The sequence below is a fragment of the Peromyscus leucopus genome, chromosome 2 (assembly GCF_004664715.2).
Source record: "Peromyscus leucopus breed LL Stock chromosome 2, UCI_PerLeu_2.1, whole genome shotgun sequence".
In the NCBI taxonomy this organism is placed as follows: domain Eukaryota; kingdom Metazoa; phylum Chordata; class Mammalia; order Rodentia; family Cricetidae; genus Peromyscus; species Peromyscus leucopus.
The window spans coordinates 133,233,766-133,250,037 of NC_051064.1; the positions used below are offsets into that span (position 1 = coordinate 133,233,766).

General features: G+C 46.8%; 1 protein-coding gene across 1 annotated transcript; it reads right to left on the bottom strand.

The window, feature by feature from the left end:
- Nucleotides 1-11,848: 11,848 nt before the first annotated feature.
- Nucleotides 11,849-15,090, bottom strand: Atp5if1 (ATP synthase inhibitory factor subunit 1). The gene is made up of 3 exons (XM_028888172.2): nt 14,939-15,090; nt 14,756-14,847; nt 11,849-12,114 (listed from the first exon to the last, which is right to left on the bottom strand). Exons 1-3 carry the CDS (start codon nt 15,023-15,025, stop codon nt 11,967-11,969), a joined length of 327 nt encoding a protein of 108 aa, XP_028744005.1. The 5' UTR covers nt 15,026-15,090; the 3' UTR covers nt 11,849-11,966.
- Between the last annotated feature and the right edge of the window lie 1,182 nt (nt 15,091-16,272).

Here is a 16,272-nt window from a genome sequence, read left to right on the forward strand (position 1 = left end):
GCCACTCCTCTTCTGACTCCTTTTTTCTTTTTTCCCTTTCATTCCCTAAATGTGGGTGCTCCCCTAGTTCCTGTTTTTATCCCTCCTTTTTTCTAGGCACTCACCCTCATCACTTCTGGCATTTACCTCTCCTTTTTCAAGGAGACTGGCTCTTCCACTTTAAGCTGGATACATCCATTCACTATTTTTCTTCAGGCCTCTCTCTCTCTCTTTTTTTTTTGGTTTCAATTTGAGTTCTCTTTATTCTGGTCAAGGAGTCCTGGACAGGGCCAGAGCTGCCTGGTCCTTTCAGACCCCCTCTGAAATAGTCTGAGTTTAGGCTTATGATACCAACAACGGTCTTCCCACTCTGTCTAATGTCTTTCTAGCTGCGGTGGAGAAGGCAGTTTGCCCACCCACTCCTGAGTGCCCCAAGCACTTGGGCTGGGCCTTTTTCTCTGCATTTTAATATTTTTCACGCTTTACCCTACATTATCACTTTCTGTATATTTGTTTTCTTTTAAATTTTCTATTATAAACTTGTTTGAGGGCAGGGTCCATATTTTGACATCTTTTCCAGCTCCTTGCGCCCATCCCTGCCACAATGTCCTTCTAGTAATAGACCTGAATGTCCCTTTGGGTTAAATTCTCTTCTAAACAACTCTATAGCAGATTCAGCTTTCATTTTAAAAATATAGACTCTGTGGGCCAATCCTGTGGTACAGGATTTAATTAGGATCCCAAGGCCTTGGGTTCTATTCCCATTACCATGCAGACACACAAACAAAAATAATTATAATGGTAATGGCCAAATTAAAAAAAAAAATCCAGTGGTATTTCATCAGCTATCAAATAAAGCTGACCCTAAAGGGCTGCCAAGATAGGTTTCAACCCCTTCTGCAGTCTTGTCTGTCACACTCAGGACCCTTCAACTTCTCCCTACCCTCTGCGAGTTCCACCCATTGAGGCTATATGGAGAATCCAGGGCCTTCATCCTGTTTGTGGCCCAAACAAAGCCTCCGAGATGCCTCTTCTCCCAAAAGCCTTCTTCAGCTCTGCTGAAAGTCAGCCTGCGCACTCAACACCTTCAGCCTCCTTCTAGCCCTGTTTTCCAAATGCACTGAGCTTCCTTAATGTGTTTACTAGTCTCACTGCTTCCTTCCAGTCAATGGGCTGTGTCACCAGCCCCTCACACAAAGCGAGGACACTTCAGTTTAGAAGGGTAAAACTGATTGTCTAGGTCACGAAGCATCTTCTTTTGACTGCATTAAGCTGTGGGAAAAAACCTGCTGGCAGTGGTGGCACACACCTTTAATCCCAGCACTTGGGAGGCAGAGGCAGGTGGATCTCTGAGTTTGAGCCAGCCTGGTCTACAGAGCAAGTTCCAAGACAGCCAGGACTAAACAGAGAAACCCTGTCTGGAAAAACGAAACAAACAAACAAGCACTCATTTAAGGCAGGAATCATATCTATCTCTGTATCTCTCATCCCACTGGCTTGTGTATTTAATACTTTTTTTCTGTGCTGGGGATCAATCAGAGTTGCATACATGCTAGAATGTGCTCCTCCACTGAGCTACCCCTCCATCCCCCAAGTACATATTTTTGAGTGACTATCAGTTGTTGTCTTCACAAGAATAATCCTTTAACGAAGGTGGGCACAGTGGTCCATTCCGGTAATCCCAGCAGAGACACATGAAGAGACCCTGTCTAAAAATAAGAGGACACTGACTTTCTGATCTCCAGAGATGTGATTACAGGCTGCACTTCCAAGGACAATGATTTCGTGGAGGAAAATCAGAAGACACTAGTAGTCTAAAGTGGATGATCTTTTGTGACCCAGCTTCCAAAGAATGAATGCAGAGGAGATGTAGGCTTTGAACATTATTCAGCTCTGCCAACGAGAGTCCAGGATACACCCATTCTCCCATTATAACTCTCACCACCACTTCCTCAAGTGGATTTTAGGTCCCCATTTGGCAGAGGGCAAAACTGAAGTGCTCAAAAGGTGTGCTGGCCCAGGTCAGGTGGCTTAGCAGTCTGCAGAGTGCTCAAAGGCAGCATGACGTCATAGCAGAAACTGCCACACCAGCGATGAGAGAAGGCTGGGAATATCTGAGAGGCAGGCTGGCACTTGTAATTGATGCCTAAAGCAGATATATTAACTAGGAGTAAGACACATAACTGTAAAGTGGCCTGTAATGGGTGTGTCTGCTCATCTTCTTCGTGACAGGGTTTCTATGGAAAGCTAAGATATTATATGAAGATGGCTGGGGCAGCTAGAATCTGAGCAAGAGTAACCAGTGTGGAGGTGGGGAGAAGGCTGAGCTGCCTCTACTCAGAAATCTGCTCTTTCCCTTCCCCTTTCATTCGGTAAATATTTTGGACCATGTTGTGTGTGCCAGTTGCTGGGCTAGTCACTGGTGTGTGTGTGACTGGTTGGATGCATTCCTCCCCTCCCCCATGCCTTGCATTTTTTGGTTCAGGCAAGGTCTCCTTCCTCCTGTTGCCATACTCTCCGGACTGTTGCATCAGCTGTGTTAAGGCCACTGATTGGCCAAAGCTATTTTTACTCCTCAATCGTATTGCAGTCCTGAAGACATGTCTAGATCAGATCTGAAATGTTTCTGAGACTTCTTCAGCCTCGGATCCTCTCAGATTATGACCCTAATGGGACTCTCATCTTTTTTTTTTATGATTTAATTCTGTGGCATCAAATTCTTGGATTACTTTATTATGACCTTACATTATGACCATTCTAGGGGCTATGATTTATCACTCCTTGTGTCTTTTTTTTAAAAAATCTCATATTGTTTTCCAGCTTCAGTCCCCAACTGCAGAACATAGTTTCTGCCCAGGGAAATCTTCTAGGAAAGAAGCCTCACTCCAATTGGTTTGATAAAGCCAAAGCAGACAGTGCACACACTCGCCAAAAGCCAACTCACACATATTCATTCATCACTCAGGAAGCAGGTATCGTGTGAGGTGCTGAACAAGGACCTGGGCTGACAAAACCACAACCCACACTGACCTAGTCCCTCAAGTTGTCACAGACTCAGAAACAGAGTCAACAATCCTAATAGCGTTTTTTGAGGAGTCCGGCAACTCAGATGCTTGTTTTTATCTTTAGTCACCAAACTGAACCTGTTCCTTTCTCAACTCTTAGAATCTGTTTTCTTCCTTCCTTCCTTCCTTCCTTCCTTCTTCCTTCCTTCCTTCCTTCCTTCCTTCCTTCCTTCCTTCCTTTTCTTTCTTTCTTTTCTTTTTCTTTCTTTCTTTTTCTTTCTTTTTTTTTTGAGACAGGGTTTGTGTAGCCTTGGCTGTCCTGGAACTGGCGCTGTAGACCAAGCTGGCCTGGAACTCAGACAGCCATCTGCCTCTGCCTTCAGAATGCGGGGATTAAAGGCGTGGACCCCCACCACTCGACTAGAATCTGTTTTCTTATCTACAAGGAATTTCAAAAAGAGCCCTCTCTCCCGGCATTGTGCAGAGAACTTGTGTTTTCTGGATGACGTCACTTCCCTCGACTGCACATTTTGGATAGAAAACTTCAAGTTTGGAAAAGCTCGTCCTTCGTAATAAAATAGGAAAGCTAACCTACTCTGGGTGCTTTCCGGCAATCAGGGGACTTGTCTAGTTTAATCAGTTGAGCGAGCCCGCAGCGCCCCCTGCAGGCCAGATCTTGGTACACTAGCTCAACCACCGTGGACTGAAAACGAGTGGCAAGGCCGCTCCAAATGATTCAGTGTACACGATTGTCTGGCCCCACGTCATGGCCTCAAGGTCTTCACAAGAGGCCAGACGATGGCTAAGTAAACATCGCTTGGCTGCTGAAGAGCCTAGCAAGAAGTAAGCTTTCATAGGACTTCGCGACCTAAATATTTCTCCCATTGCTCTGGCCTACCCTCTCATCGCACAGGCAGGAAACCTCTGCTCAAGAGAGAATGAATTCGCTAAATCCCCTCGTTAAGCTGTTTGCGGAGACTAGATCTTGAGGTCCAGCCAATGGACATTTTAACAGGTTGATCCAGGGGCCGCTTATTTCCAGAAAGAACAATCTCTTTGCTATAGTGTCCTCCCTCTCCCACTCCATTCCAACGGGTCCTTTCAGGACAGTGGAGGTGAAGGATGCGGTCCTAGCTCTTTAAACCCCTGTGAAATCTGGACAAGCCATTTTTCTCTCTGCACCTGTTTCCTGCTGTGTCAAAGCAGGGCTGTTGTTGAGGATGAACGCTAACGCCCGAAAACCCTTCAACAGGGCTTCGTGCAAACGAAGTGGTCAGTAAAGTGGCCGGGGTTAATATTTTATATTGTTGTTTTCCCTAAAGTCTCCTCGGCGAAAGCTGCATCACTTTTTTTTTTTTTTTTTTTGGAGCTCAGCAACAGGCTCTTCTTACGTAAATCGCGGCGGCCAATGAGCAGGAAGGTGGGCGGGGTTTTGTGGCAGCCAATAGGAGCCCTCAGCGACGCTCAGGATAGGACCAGGCGGGTTTCCAGGCCGACTAAGGAAGCGAGTCTCCAAGGCTGTGGAAGGGACCGGAAGGGTCTTTAAAAATCTTCCTCACTGCCTATCAACTGGGCTCTGATTGGTGTAGAACTCAGCGCCTGCTATCCTCCGCCCTGCCAGAGCAGAACGGGTAGCTCAAGGCTTGCTCTTTGCCTTTTTTTTCCCTAACTTTTTGAGACCGGTCTCCATTACAGCAGGCGGGTCAGGAACTCAAACTCCTTATGTATCCAGAGGCTGGTCTTGGCTTTGTGATGCCTCTGTCTCAGCCTCCCAAGTAGCTGAGATTACAGGTTTGTATCATCTCCCTGGTGTTTTAAATCTCTACACATTTTTAATCCATCTACATTTAAATGCTTCAGTGTGTTACAGTTTTAACACTAAAGAGATCCTTACACGGGGCACGATGGTGCAGGCTTTAATGATTACTTCTATTTTTTATGTGCATTGGTGTTTGGCCTGCATGTATGTCCGTGTGAGGGTGTCAGGTCTCCTGAAACTGGAGTTACAGACAGTTGCGAGCTGCCATGTGTGTGCTGGGAATTGAACCCGGGTCCTCTGGTAGAGCAGCCAGTGCTGTTAACCTTTGAGCCATCTCCAGCCCCATCTTTGTGATTTTTACTACTTATTTGTATTGTCTTTGTAATCTCTTACATAAGGGAGGGTCTCCCGTAGCACAGGCTTTCCTTGGACTTTATGTAGCCCAGAGGATGTCTTTGAACATCTGATCCTCCTGCCTCCACCTCTGGAGGGCTGAGACTATAGGCCTGTGCCATCTTGCTGGGCTCTTCAACTTTTACTTCTTTTAAAAATTGTTTATTTGTTTTATGTGTATAGGATTGTGCCTGTATATAAGTGTGCAAGTTGCCCTCAGAGGCCTGTGCTACATGAGACCTCGACCATGCAAAAAATCATTTGAGTGATTTCACATAAAATCCCCCATTTATGATTTCTCTTGTGACACCGAGCTCACCAGCCAGTAGCTAGATTTGTCTTTTTCTGTTTTCAGTAATCATAAAGCACCTGGGCCATTTAGCTTACCCAGATTATCTATAGGAACCTCAGTCTAAAACTCCCAGAAAATATACTTTCCTCAGCATAGCTGAGCCCGGCAGCCCTTGCCTGGAATTCCAGCTCTTGGGGTGCTGGGGCAGACCACAGTTCCAAAGCCAGGTTGAGAAACATAGTGAGACCCTGTTCCCCTGTCCCAAAATGAAAAGTAAAGGTGGGGAGGGGAGGGCATTGGCAAGACAGCTCAGCAGTTAAGAAGACTGCCTGCTCTTCCAGAGGGCTTAGGTTCAATTCCCAGCATCCACATGGTACCTCACAATCACTTGCAACTATATTTCCAGGGGATTCAGTGCCCTCTTCTGACCTCCACAGGTACCAGGCACGCAAGCGGTGCACAGATGTCCATGCAAGCAAGACACCCATAGGCACTTAATTTAAATAAAAACAAGTGCACTTCAAGCTGGGGTGTGGCTCAGTGTGCAGCAGGTGTGAATGAGGTCCTGGGTTCAATCTTCAGGACTACTTTCCTTTCCACCTTTACTCCCCTCCCTCTTTTTTTTTTTTTTTGAGACAGGATCTCATGTAGCTGTCCTGAATCTCGTTATATAGAGCAGGCTGGCCTCCAACACATAGATCTTCTGCTTCTGTTTCCTGGATTGCTGGGATTAAAGATGTGCAACATTATGCCTAGACCTTCCTTTTAAAATGTGCATTTATTTATATTTAGCCTGTGTGGTGTGTGTGTGTGTGTGTGTGTGTGTGTGTGTGTGTGTGTCCGATCGTGCTCATGGCTCATGCGTGTCATGGCCTGAAAACAACTTGTGGGAGTCAGTTCTCTCCTATTTGAGTTTGGAGGATCAACTCAGGACCTCAGTTTTGTTGGCAAGTGCCTTTACTCACTGAGCCCTCTAGCCTGCCCCCCTTTTTTTGTGCTGGAGATCAGACCCTGGGTGTTGAAAATGTTAGGCAATCGCCCTGCCATTGAGCTACATCTGTACCCTCTACTTCCTCCTACTTTTGCAAGTACTTATTGACACACCTTTGCTCAAGGTCAAAGTGTAAGTCAACGGCAGAGGAGGAATTAGGAGTTTCTCATTCACTCTCCAGGCTCTTTGAACTCCTTTACCTAGTGGTTAAATACTCATTAACTTCCCCCTCCCACTTAAGAAACAAGGTCTATTTTGCACAGCTAAAGTTGGAAACTTGGGTTCAAGCCTGGCGTGTTGGCACATGCCTTTAGTGGAAATAATGGGGAGGCAGAGGCAGGTGGATCTCTGAGTTTGAGGACAGCCTGGTCTACAGAGTGAGTTCCAGAACAGCCAGGGCTACACAGAGAAACCCTGTCTTGAAAAACCAAAACCAAACAAATAAAGTGAAAATAAAACATTTTGTTTAATGTGTTTTCCCTGTATGTATGTGCACCAAAGCCATGCTTGATGCCGTTGGCCCTAGGTCTCCTGGAACTGGAGTTAAAAGCAGTTGTGAGCTGCCATGTGAGAACTAGGAACCTAACGTGGGTCCTCTGCAAAAGCAGCAAGTGCCCTCAACTGCTGGGCCACCTCTCCACCTCCTTTTTCTTGAGATAAGGTTTCGCTATGGAGTCCAGGACGGCCTGAGAGGCTCCAGTGCCAGCCTTCAGATTGTTGGGATTATAGGTGTAAGCCATCATAGGTAGGAGGACTGTGATCCGGGAGGTGTGTCTGTGTGTGTTCTTAGCAAGGTGTATGCACATGTGAGTGCATGAGTGTGGAGGGTGTCTTTCTTCCTCTCAATCACTTTCTGTCTTTTTATGTTTTGAGACAGGGTCTCTCATTGAACCGGAAGCTTATGGATTAGGCTGATGAGTAATGGGCTTCGGGGGTCCTCCTGCCATCCCCCCACCCCATGTGGAGTTATAGGTCCTCGTGCTTCCGAAGCAGGCACTTGGTTGACTGAGCCATCTCTTCAACCATGAATCTGGATTTAATTGGTCCTACGATGATGATCTTCCTCTTCTTCCTCATCTCCCCAACTTCTCTTCCTAGCTGGTACTCAAACCCAGGGACTATTCAAGCGCTACTGGGCTAGACTTCTATCTCTGGAGATTTTGTTTGTATCCCCAGGTATTTCCCTGTGCAGCCTGAGTTGAAGACAGCTTTTGAGTTAACTGCTATGGAAACCTCAGATGGCCAGGATCACAAGTTTGCATTGCACAGACATGCACAGACATGTAGACAGGGTTCGTGCCACAGCCAACACCAGCCGAAGCCACTTCTCCACTTAACTGCCAAGGAGCCTTGATTCATCCATCCCCAGATGACCATCTACACCACTTCTCACACCTGACCCACGTCGGGGAGGGAGCTATAGAGTACCAAAACTGCCACCCCAGAACTCTAGCTAAGGACTTCGAGAACTCGTTCTGAGCTAACAGCTTGCTGCTTAGGGCAAATCTCTTTATGAGACCTGCTAGACGTTTCTTCACAATCTGCTTCAGTAACTTTGGCTGTAAAATTACACCAGGGCTGGGGTGTAGCTCAGTAGTAGAGTGCATGCTAAGTATGTGTGAAACCCTTCATTTGATTTCCCAGTATTATCAATTATGGAAAAAAAAGTATGCACAACTAATGAAATTAACATAATGGTTCTATTTACCAAAAATAACTTGAGGTGTAATGAACAAAAAAATTGAAACATGCTCTGTACATACAAATTTTTGTGCAAGTTGTAAATAGTCCACTTTGTGAAATTCCATAGGACTAGTTAAAAAACAAACAAAAAACCAAAAAGAAAAAGAAACAAGCTGAGTGGTGGTGCATGCTTTTAATTCCTTTAGTCTCAGTACTGGAGGCAGAGGCAGGTGGTCTCTGAGTTCCAGGACAGCCTGGTCTACAGAGTGAGTTCCAGGACAGCCAGGGCTACACAGAAAAACTCTGTCTCAAACAACAACGACAACAACAAACCCCCCCAAAAAAAAGAAAGAAAAGAAAAGAAGAAAAACCAAAAATGGGCTGGTGAGATGGCTGGGTGGGTAAGGTGGTTTTCACCGAGCCTGGCGCTCACAGCCTGGCCACGACCTGAGTTTGCTCCCCAGGACCTGCACGGTAGGGACTGGAAGCCTCCAACAAGTTGTCCTCGGACCTCTGTGGCACAAACCCACTCACCTCCATCCCCAGACCTTCTCCACACCACACCTAAAAGAACTGTTTAAAACACACACACACACACACACACACACACACACACACACACACACACACGTACATAAAGAAGATGTAATTTGAGAGAAATTCGAATAAAACAAAGCACTAGTGTGTTAGACCAGAACAAACCCCAAAACCAGAGCGTGCCCAATGACTGACAGCTAGTCTGGAAGCTGCTTAGACAGGGCTTCTGCAGGTCACAGGGCTGCTCTGGCCTCTGCCTGTTCAGTCTGGTTTGTTCATGTTTGAGATTTAGTGAGACAGTGATCTCAGTTCTTCTAATAAAGTACTGTTTCTTCTCCTGAAGCCAGCCAGTACTGACGCTTGTTGCATGTAAATGAGGCTGCAAGTAATGAAATAACCAATGTAGTGTATCTCAAAGAGTATTTTGTGGAATGTCATGGGCCGGAAGTGGTGACCTCTACCTATAGTCCCAGTACTCAGGAGGTTGGGGCAGAAGTATCAGGAGTTGACCTAAGCAACACAGTGGATTCTGGGCTAGCATGGATTAAGAGATTACATAGCAAATTCATGTCAGCCTGGGATGCATAGGGAGACCCTGCCTTAACATAAGAACCAGAGCCAAACATAAAGGCTTAGACCTGTGATCTCAGCACTTGAGAGGTTTAGGCTTAAGGCTAGCCTGTGCTACATAGTGAACTCCAGACTAGCCTGAGATACAAAGACCTTATGCTCAAAAGCTAAAAGTGGGTTAGCACAGTGGGTCACACCACTATTCCTACGACCTAGGAAACAGTGGCAGGCAAATAGAAACCCCGAGTTTGGGCCAACCTTGTCTACAGCAAGTTCCAGGCCAGCCAGGGCTACACCATGAGACCTCAGTTCCAAACAAACAAACAAGACAGGCCTGGTGGCACAAGCCTTTAATTCTAGCCCCTGGGAAGCAGGCTGATCTCTGTGAGTTCTGGACAAGGCCAGCTTAGTTTACGCAGTGAGTTCTGGGCCAGCCAGGACCACAAAGTGACAGACCCTGTCTTTCTGTTTTGGTTTTCAAGACAGGGTTTCTCTGTGTAGCCTTGGCTGTTCTGGAACTCCTCTGTAGACCAGGCTGGCCTCAAACTCAGAGATCCATCTACCTCTGCCTCCTGAGTGCTGGGATTAAAGGCGTGCACCACCACCACCACCACCACCACCACCACCACCACCACCACAACCACCGCCTAGAGACCCTGTCTCAAAACAACAAACAAACACAACGGGGGCTGGAGACAGCTCAGTAGTTTTAAGAGCACTGGTTTTTCTTCCTGACGACCTGGGTTCAATCCCCAGCAAAACAAAAACCATCCACATCCACATACCTACACACATGAAATTCCCAAGGGCTGTAGCTGTAGCTTGGTCAACAGGATCTTGAAGGAAACACTGGGGATACAACTCCAACACTGTTTCAAAACCAAGTGTGGTGACTCATGCTTGTCATCTGAACACTTGAGTGAGTGGCGGAGGCAGGAATCAGGAGTTCAAGGTCATCTTCAGCGACATTAAAAAATTTTTTTTAAGAAAACAAAAATAAGTGCAAACAAACAAAAATAGTATATCCATCCTTTTTCTAGTTTAAGCAGGTTTTGTTCCCAGCTTGAGAATTTCATTCTGATCAGTCCCCGAGTGACGTTAATGGCACTGGCTTGTGGAGTTTTCTAAACATGCCTCAATGGAGGGGTGGGGTGGGGTTGGAATCCCATGTGAATCTTACAACTGTGCTGTTTGTGTTTAGGACTTTACATGACTTGAACAGTATTTTGCTATTATTTAATACTTGTGGTGGTATATGACTTTAATCCCCATACTCTGAGGCAGAGGCAGGTAAATCTCTGAGTTTGAGGCCAGCCTGGTCGACATAGTATAAGTTCCAGGACAGCCAGGGCTACATAGTGAGTTCCAGACCAGACAGAGTTATAATAGTGAGACTCTGTCTCAGAAAAACAAACCAACTGTGTCTTTCATTTCAGCATGCTGTAATAAAAATGCTGTGAGTCATAATTTTCACAAAGTTATACACACACACAATCAGGAAGCTCTGGTTTCCTTGACTTCAAGCCGCCAAACAAAATCTGGGCCCAAAACTCTGTATTGAGTATAGGTAATACTGGATTATTCCTAACAACTTTCTCTCTCTCTCTTTTTTTTTTTTAAACTTATTATGTATATAGTAGTCTGCCTGCAGGCCAGAAGAGGGCATAAGATCTCACTACAGATGGTTGTGAGCCAATATGTGGTTGCTGGGAATTGAACTCAGGAGAGCAACCAATGCACTGAACCTCTGAGCCATCTCTCCAGCTCCCTGGCAACCTTTTCAATGCCTAGTGCTGGGATCATACCCAGGCTCTAATGCATGTCTAGGCATTACAGTCCAGCCTGTGTTTTTTTCTTCTTCCTTTTTTGAGGCATAGGCTCATTCAGTCCAGACTATACCTTTTTTAAGAGTTTGCTGCCAGGCAGCGGTGGCACACACCTTAATCCCAGCAGTCGGGAGGTAGAGCCAGGCGGATCTCTGCGAGTTTGAGGCCAGCCTGGTCTACAGAGTGAGATCCAGGACAGGCATAGAAAACTGACTCAAAAAAAAAAAAAAAAAAAAAACCTCATTTGAAAAAATGCATTATTGGTGTTTTTCCTCTGTGTGTGTCTGTGCACATGTGCAGTGTCTGAGGACAGAAGAGGGAGTTAGATACCCTGGGACGGGAATTATATGTGAGCCACCAGAGCCGGGTGCTGTGAACTGAGTCTAAGTCCTCTAGAAGAACAGCCAGGGCTCCTTTTGTTTTTTTCAAGACAGGGTTTCTCTGTGTCGTCCTGGCTGTGCTTCAGTTAAAAGGCTTGTGCTACCACTGCCTGGCTCACATATGAGTTCTAATTCCAGTTGTCTCAGTTTGCAAAATTAGAGCAATAGCTAGTTGATAGCCCTTCAAGTAATGCGATGCTATTATTTCTGGTCCTTGGAAACAGTCTTTCCTCTGCTCGCCAGACTGCTCCTAAGCTTCATGCACTGGATTGGGAGTTATATCTCAAAATTTCTCTGCATCCTTTGATTAAATTCAGGTCTGTGTCATCTCCTCTCCTCACTCTACTTAGAAGAGTCCTGCCTAATTCACTTGATTGGAGGAGTAGTGTCTGTCCCCCTACCACCCTCTGTAGATCAGACGCTTCAGACATGATTTACTGGTGAGAATTTATTATCTGTTAGTAGCACACAGACCAAGTATTAATCACTCAGAATCACGTCTCTACAGAAGTGGGGAATAATGCAGGCCATTCTGTGGGGGCCACATGCATTTAATGATGATGATGGTGATGCAGGTTTTTTATCTTCTTCTTGTGCCGGTCAATCTGTTTCTGCAGACGCTCAATCTCCTCCTCGTGGTGCTTAATCTCTTCTTCATGGTGTTTCCTGAGGGCTGCCAGCTGTTCTTTAGTCTTCTCTCTATACGGAGACAGTGGATGAGGGTTTATTTCAATCCTCCATCCAAAGAGACCTTTATTACATTTATTTGTGAGTATGGATGTGTGTGTGTGTGTGTGTGTGGAGCTTGTGGGAGTCGGTTCTCTCCTTCTACCACGTGAGTCCCTGGCATCAAAAGTCAGGTTCACAGTCTTGGTTAGGAGGCACCTTGACCCTCTGAGTCATTTCACTGACTCCCAAGGAGATTTTTATTCATTACCTGGGAGACTTAAGGCAAACAGGATTAGTGGCTCACTGAGTAACCCCAGCACCTTGAGGGCTGAGACAGGAGGGGTCACTGCAAGTTTGAGGCCAGCTCCAGTTCCAATACAACTTAAAATACAGAGTGCGACTGTCTTGGAAGCCCCAAAATCAGGGGCTGGAGTGATGGCTCAATGGTCAAGAGCACCTGCTGCTCTTGCAAAGGACCCAGGTTCAGTTCCCAGCACTTACATGGTGGCCTACAACCATCTGTAATTCCAGCTCTAGGGGATCCAATTGTCTTTGGATAAGTTCCTAATTTAAGCTTACTGAGTTGGGACTGTGAATATGGCTCAATGATTGTTCTCGTAGAAAACTCAGGTTACATAACTGTAGCTTCAGGGGATCTGACGCTCTCTTCTGGCCTCCACGTGTATTGAGTACTCAGGCAGTTCACATACATACATGCAGGCAATACACTCATATACATAAAAAAATAAAATAAAATAAGAGCTGGAGAGATGGCTCTGAAGTTAAGAGTATGCATTTCTCTTCCAGAAGAATCCAAATTCAGTTCCTAGTACCCATGTAAGTTTAGCAGCTCACAACTCCAGGGGATCTACTGCCTGGCCTCTGAGGGTCCCCACATACTTGGCACAAGCATGCATGCATGTATGTACACACACACGTTTAAATAAAGATGTACACAACCATAATCAGCTTTTTTTTTAAAAGATTAAAAAAAAGATTTATTATGTATACAATGCTCTGCCTGTAAGTATGCCTGTAAACCAAAGGGAGCACCAGATCTCATTATAGATAGTTGTGAGCCACCATGTGGTTGAACTTAGGACCTCTGGAAGAGCATCCAGTGCTTGTAACCTCTGAGCCATCTCTCCAGCCCCAAGATTTATTTATTTTTGTTTTATGTATATGAGTGTTTTGCCTGCAATTCCCCCCCCCCCCAGACAGGGTCTCTATGTATGGCTGTCCTAGAACTTGATAGGTAGACCAGACTGGCCTCAAACTCTGAGAGCTTTTCCTGCCTCTGCCTTCAGAGGGTTGGGATTAAAGGTATGCACCATACCTGGCATCTGCATGTATGTTTATGCACCAAATGCATGCATTGCCCATGTAGGCCAGAAGAGGACGTGGGGTGCCATGGAAGTGGAGCTGTAGACAGTTGTTAGACTCATGTGGGCACTGGCAATAGAAGCCGGGTCCTCTGGAAGAGCAGTCAGTGCTCTTACCCCGAGCCACCTCTCCAGGCCCTGCACACTGCTCTCGCAGAGGATCTCAGCGTGGTTCCCAGCACCCCCTTCAGCTGCTCACAACTGCTTGTAACGTTAGTTCCAGGGCAGCCACTGACTCTGGCTTCCCCGGGCATCTGTGTTCATGTGCACATATCCAAATACAGTCACAGAATTAAAAATAAAGTAAATCTTTAAAAGAAAACCCAAACACAACACAACACAACAGTAATACCTAAGGTAAAGGATAGAGGTTCCAAGCCAGGAGCGGCGGTATGCCCCCAATCCCAGCACTTAGGAGGCTGAGGCAGGAGAATTGTTATCCTGACAATTGTTTTTTTGGTACTGAGACTTGAACCCCGGGCATCTGCACGTTTAAACTCTTAGTTCACAACTGAGCAACAATCCCTATAGGCCTAGGACGATCCGTACGTAGCACAAGACCAAAGGAGAAACGGAAGCGAGACTGGTTCCTGGCTGCTCTCCAGCGTGGGCAGACGTTAGCTACAGATAACTCAGGGTGGGAAAAGGTTGTCGGTAGATTTAGTCCACTCCCTCTTTCTAAGCAGTCGCGAGAAATCTGCCACTCAGGGTCTGAGTAGGGCGAAAGTCTCCCGGCTTGGGGTAAAGTCTAACTTTGAGCAGGTAGTCCCAGCAGCTAAGAACCTAGCTCTTGCGAAGAAATGAAGACGCGTGGCGGATCTAGAAATGGCTGACATTAGTGAGGTTTCAGGGAACGAACGCAGCCTTACAAAACTAGTGGGCGCGCGGGGGGCGGCTGGGGAGAAAAAAACGGCGAGTGAGACAGACTCAGAGGGTCTGCTCTTTCTGGCCGGTTGGATGTAAACACCGTTCAAAGCGCCTGGGGGTCTCGCACTGCCAGGGGTGCGGAGGGGGTGACCGTGGGCAAGGAAGATGATAGCTAATGATACATTAGGAGACGAGCCTTGGGCTGAGTCCTGCAGACCGGTTTGGGGCTGGTGGAGAGCCAGTTGTGAGGTCCTGATGTTAAATGTCTCAACCTTGTTGAGACACAATGGCTTCACCGGCCTGGGAATCCTGCCAGAGGATGGGCGTCCCAAGGGACCAGGTAAAGATGGGTGGAGCGACAGAGGGCGTAGGAAGGACAGGGAGGGAGATGGGGGCTGGACTTGGGGTCAGGTGGGCCTCACCGGAAGTACCGATCCTCTTCGGCCTTCTCTCTCCTTCCGAAGGCCCCACCGGCTTCCCGGATGGAGCCAGCGCCGGAGTCCATGCTCTCCGACTGCAGAGAGAGACGTAGACATGGCAAAAGGCACAACACGGAAGAGAGGACCCGCGCCCAGGGATGGGCGGTGGGTCGGGCAGCCACCTACCGAGTCCGAGGCGTAGCCTCTGGTTTGCAGAACCCTCATAGCCCAGACGCCTGCTCGACCCCGAATCGCCAACGCCAAGCTCGCCATCGTCTCCTCCGCAGCTCAGCTCGCGTCGCGGGCGTGGCAGCTTCTCGCCAAGCGCGCTAACTGCGAGGGCGGCTAAACTGCCAATCTGGACGGTGGGGAGGCGGGACGATCGCGGGAGCAGCGAATCAGGAAGGAGAGGAGGGGCTTCGAGCAGTCGGCCGCGAATGTCTAGAGGCAGGAGGGTATAATGCTTAACCAACCGCTAATAACCTGGGCTCTGGTGCATCGTGACCGTGCAGTCTTGGGAGCAGTGTCCGAAGATGAAATCCTGGCTTTTGGCCTGTTTAGAATGAGGCATGTCGTCCACTCCCAGTGCACACTTTCAGTCCTAAGGTGGTTTTATTAAAAATGTAAATGATGGAAATCCCTACAGGCATCAATAAATCGGGGAAATACGAGGTTTGTGGTAGTTAGGCCTAGAATGCCGACAGCCTGGATATCGACCTCCAGCATACCTGTATTTGTACATATGAAATCATGTTAGTCCTCAGGAGGTGTTTTTGCTTTTTGGTTATATTGCCACTTCAGTCTCTTCTCTTACAGCTTTTCAGAGAAACCTTTGTGATCTTCTTAGTTCTCAGCAATTTTTTTTTTTTTAAATCCTACCTTCCAGTTCTCCACAGTTTACTTTGTGAAGTTACCAGAGCCTTAGTAGGTAGTGAATTAGAATTTGTGAACTGTATTAATATGTCGTTGGATGGACCAGATAACAACTTCTGGTGCAACGAAATGGAAAAGAACTTCAAGGTACAAACCTGTAATCCAAGGACACATTCAGGAGGGAGAGTCGACATGTTTCATCCAGCCTGTTCTACATAGGGAATTCTGGGCCAGCCAGGGCTTCACAGCAACACCCTGTTTTTTGGTTTTGTTTTGTTTTGTTTTTTTGAGACAGGGCTTCTCTGTGTAGTTTTGGTGCTTGTCCTGGATCTCACTCTGTAGACCAGGCTGGCCTCGAACTCACAGAGATCTGCCTGGCTCTGCCTCCCTAGTGCTGGGATTAAAGACGTGCGCCACTACCACCTGGCACAAGACCCTGCACACACACACACACACACACACACACACACACACACACACACACACGGCTAGTGCTTGCTACTTAGCATGTCACCTGAGTTCTCTTCCTGGGTCCCAGTGTTGGAAGGAGATAACTGACTCCTGAAAGTTGTCCTCTGACCTCCACATGTACACTGTGCCCCATAAATAAATCTGTAATTTTAAAAATTAAATAAGAAACTCTAAAC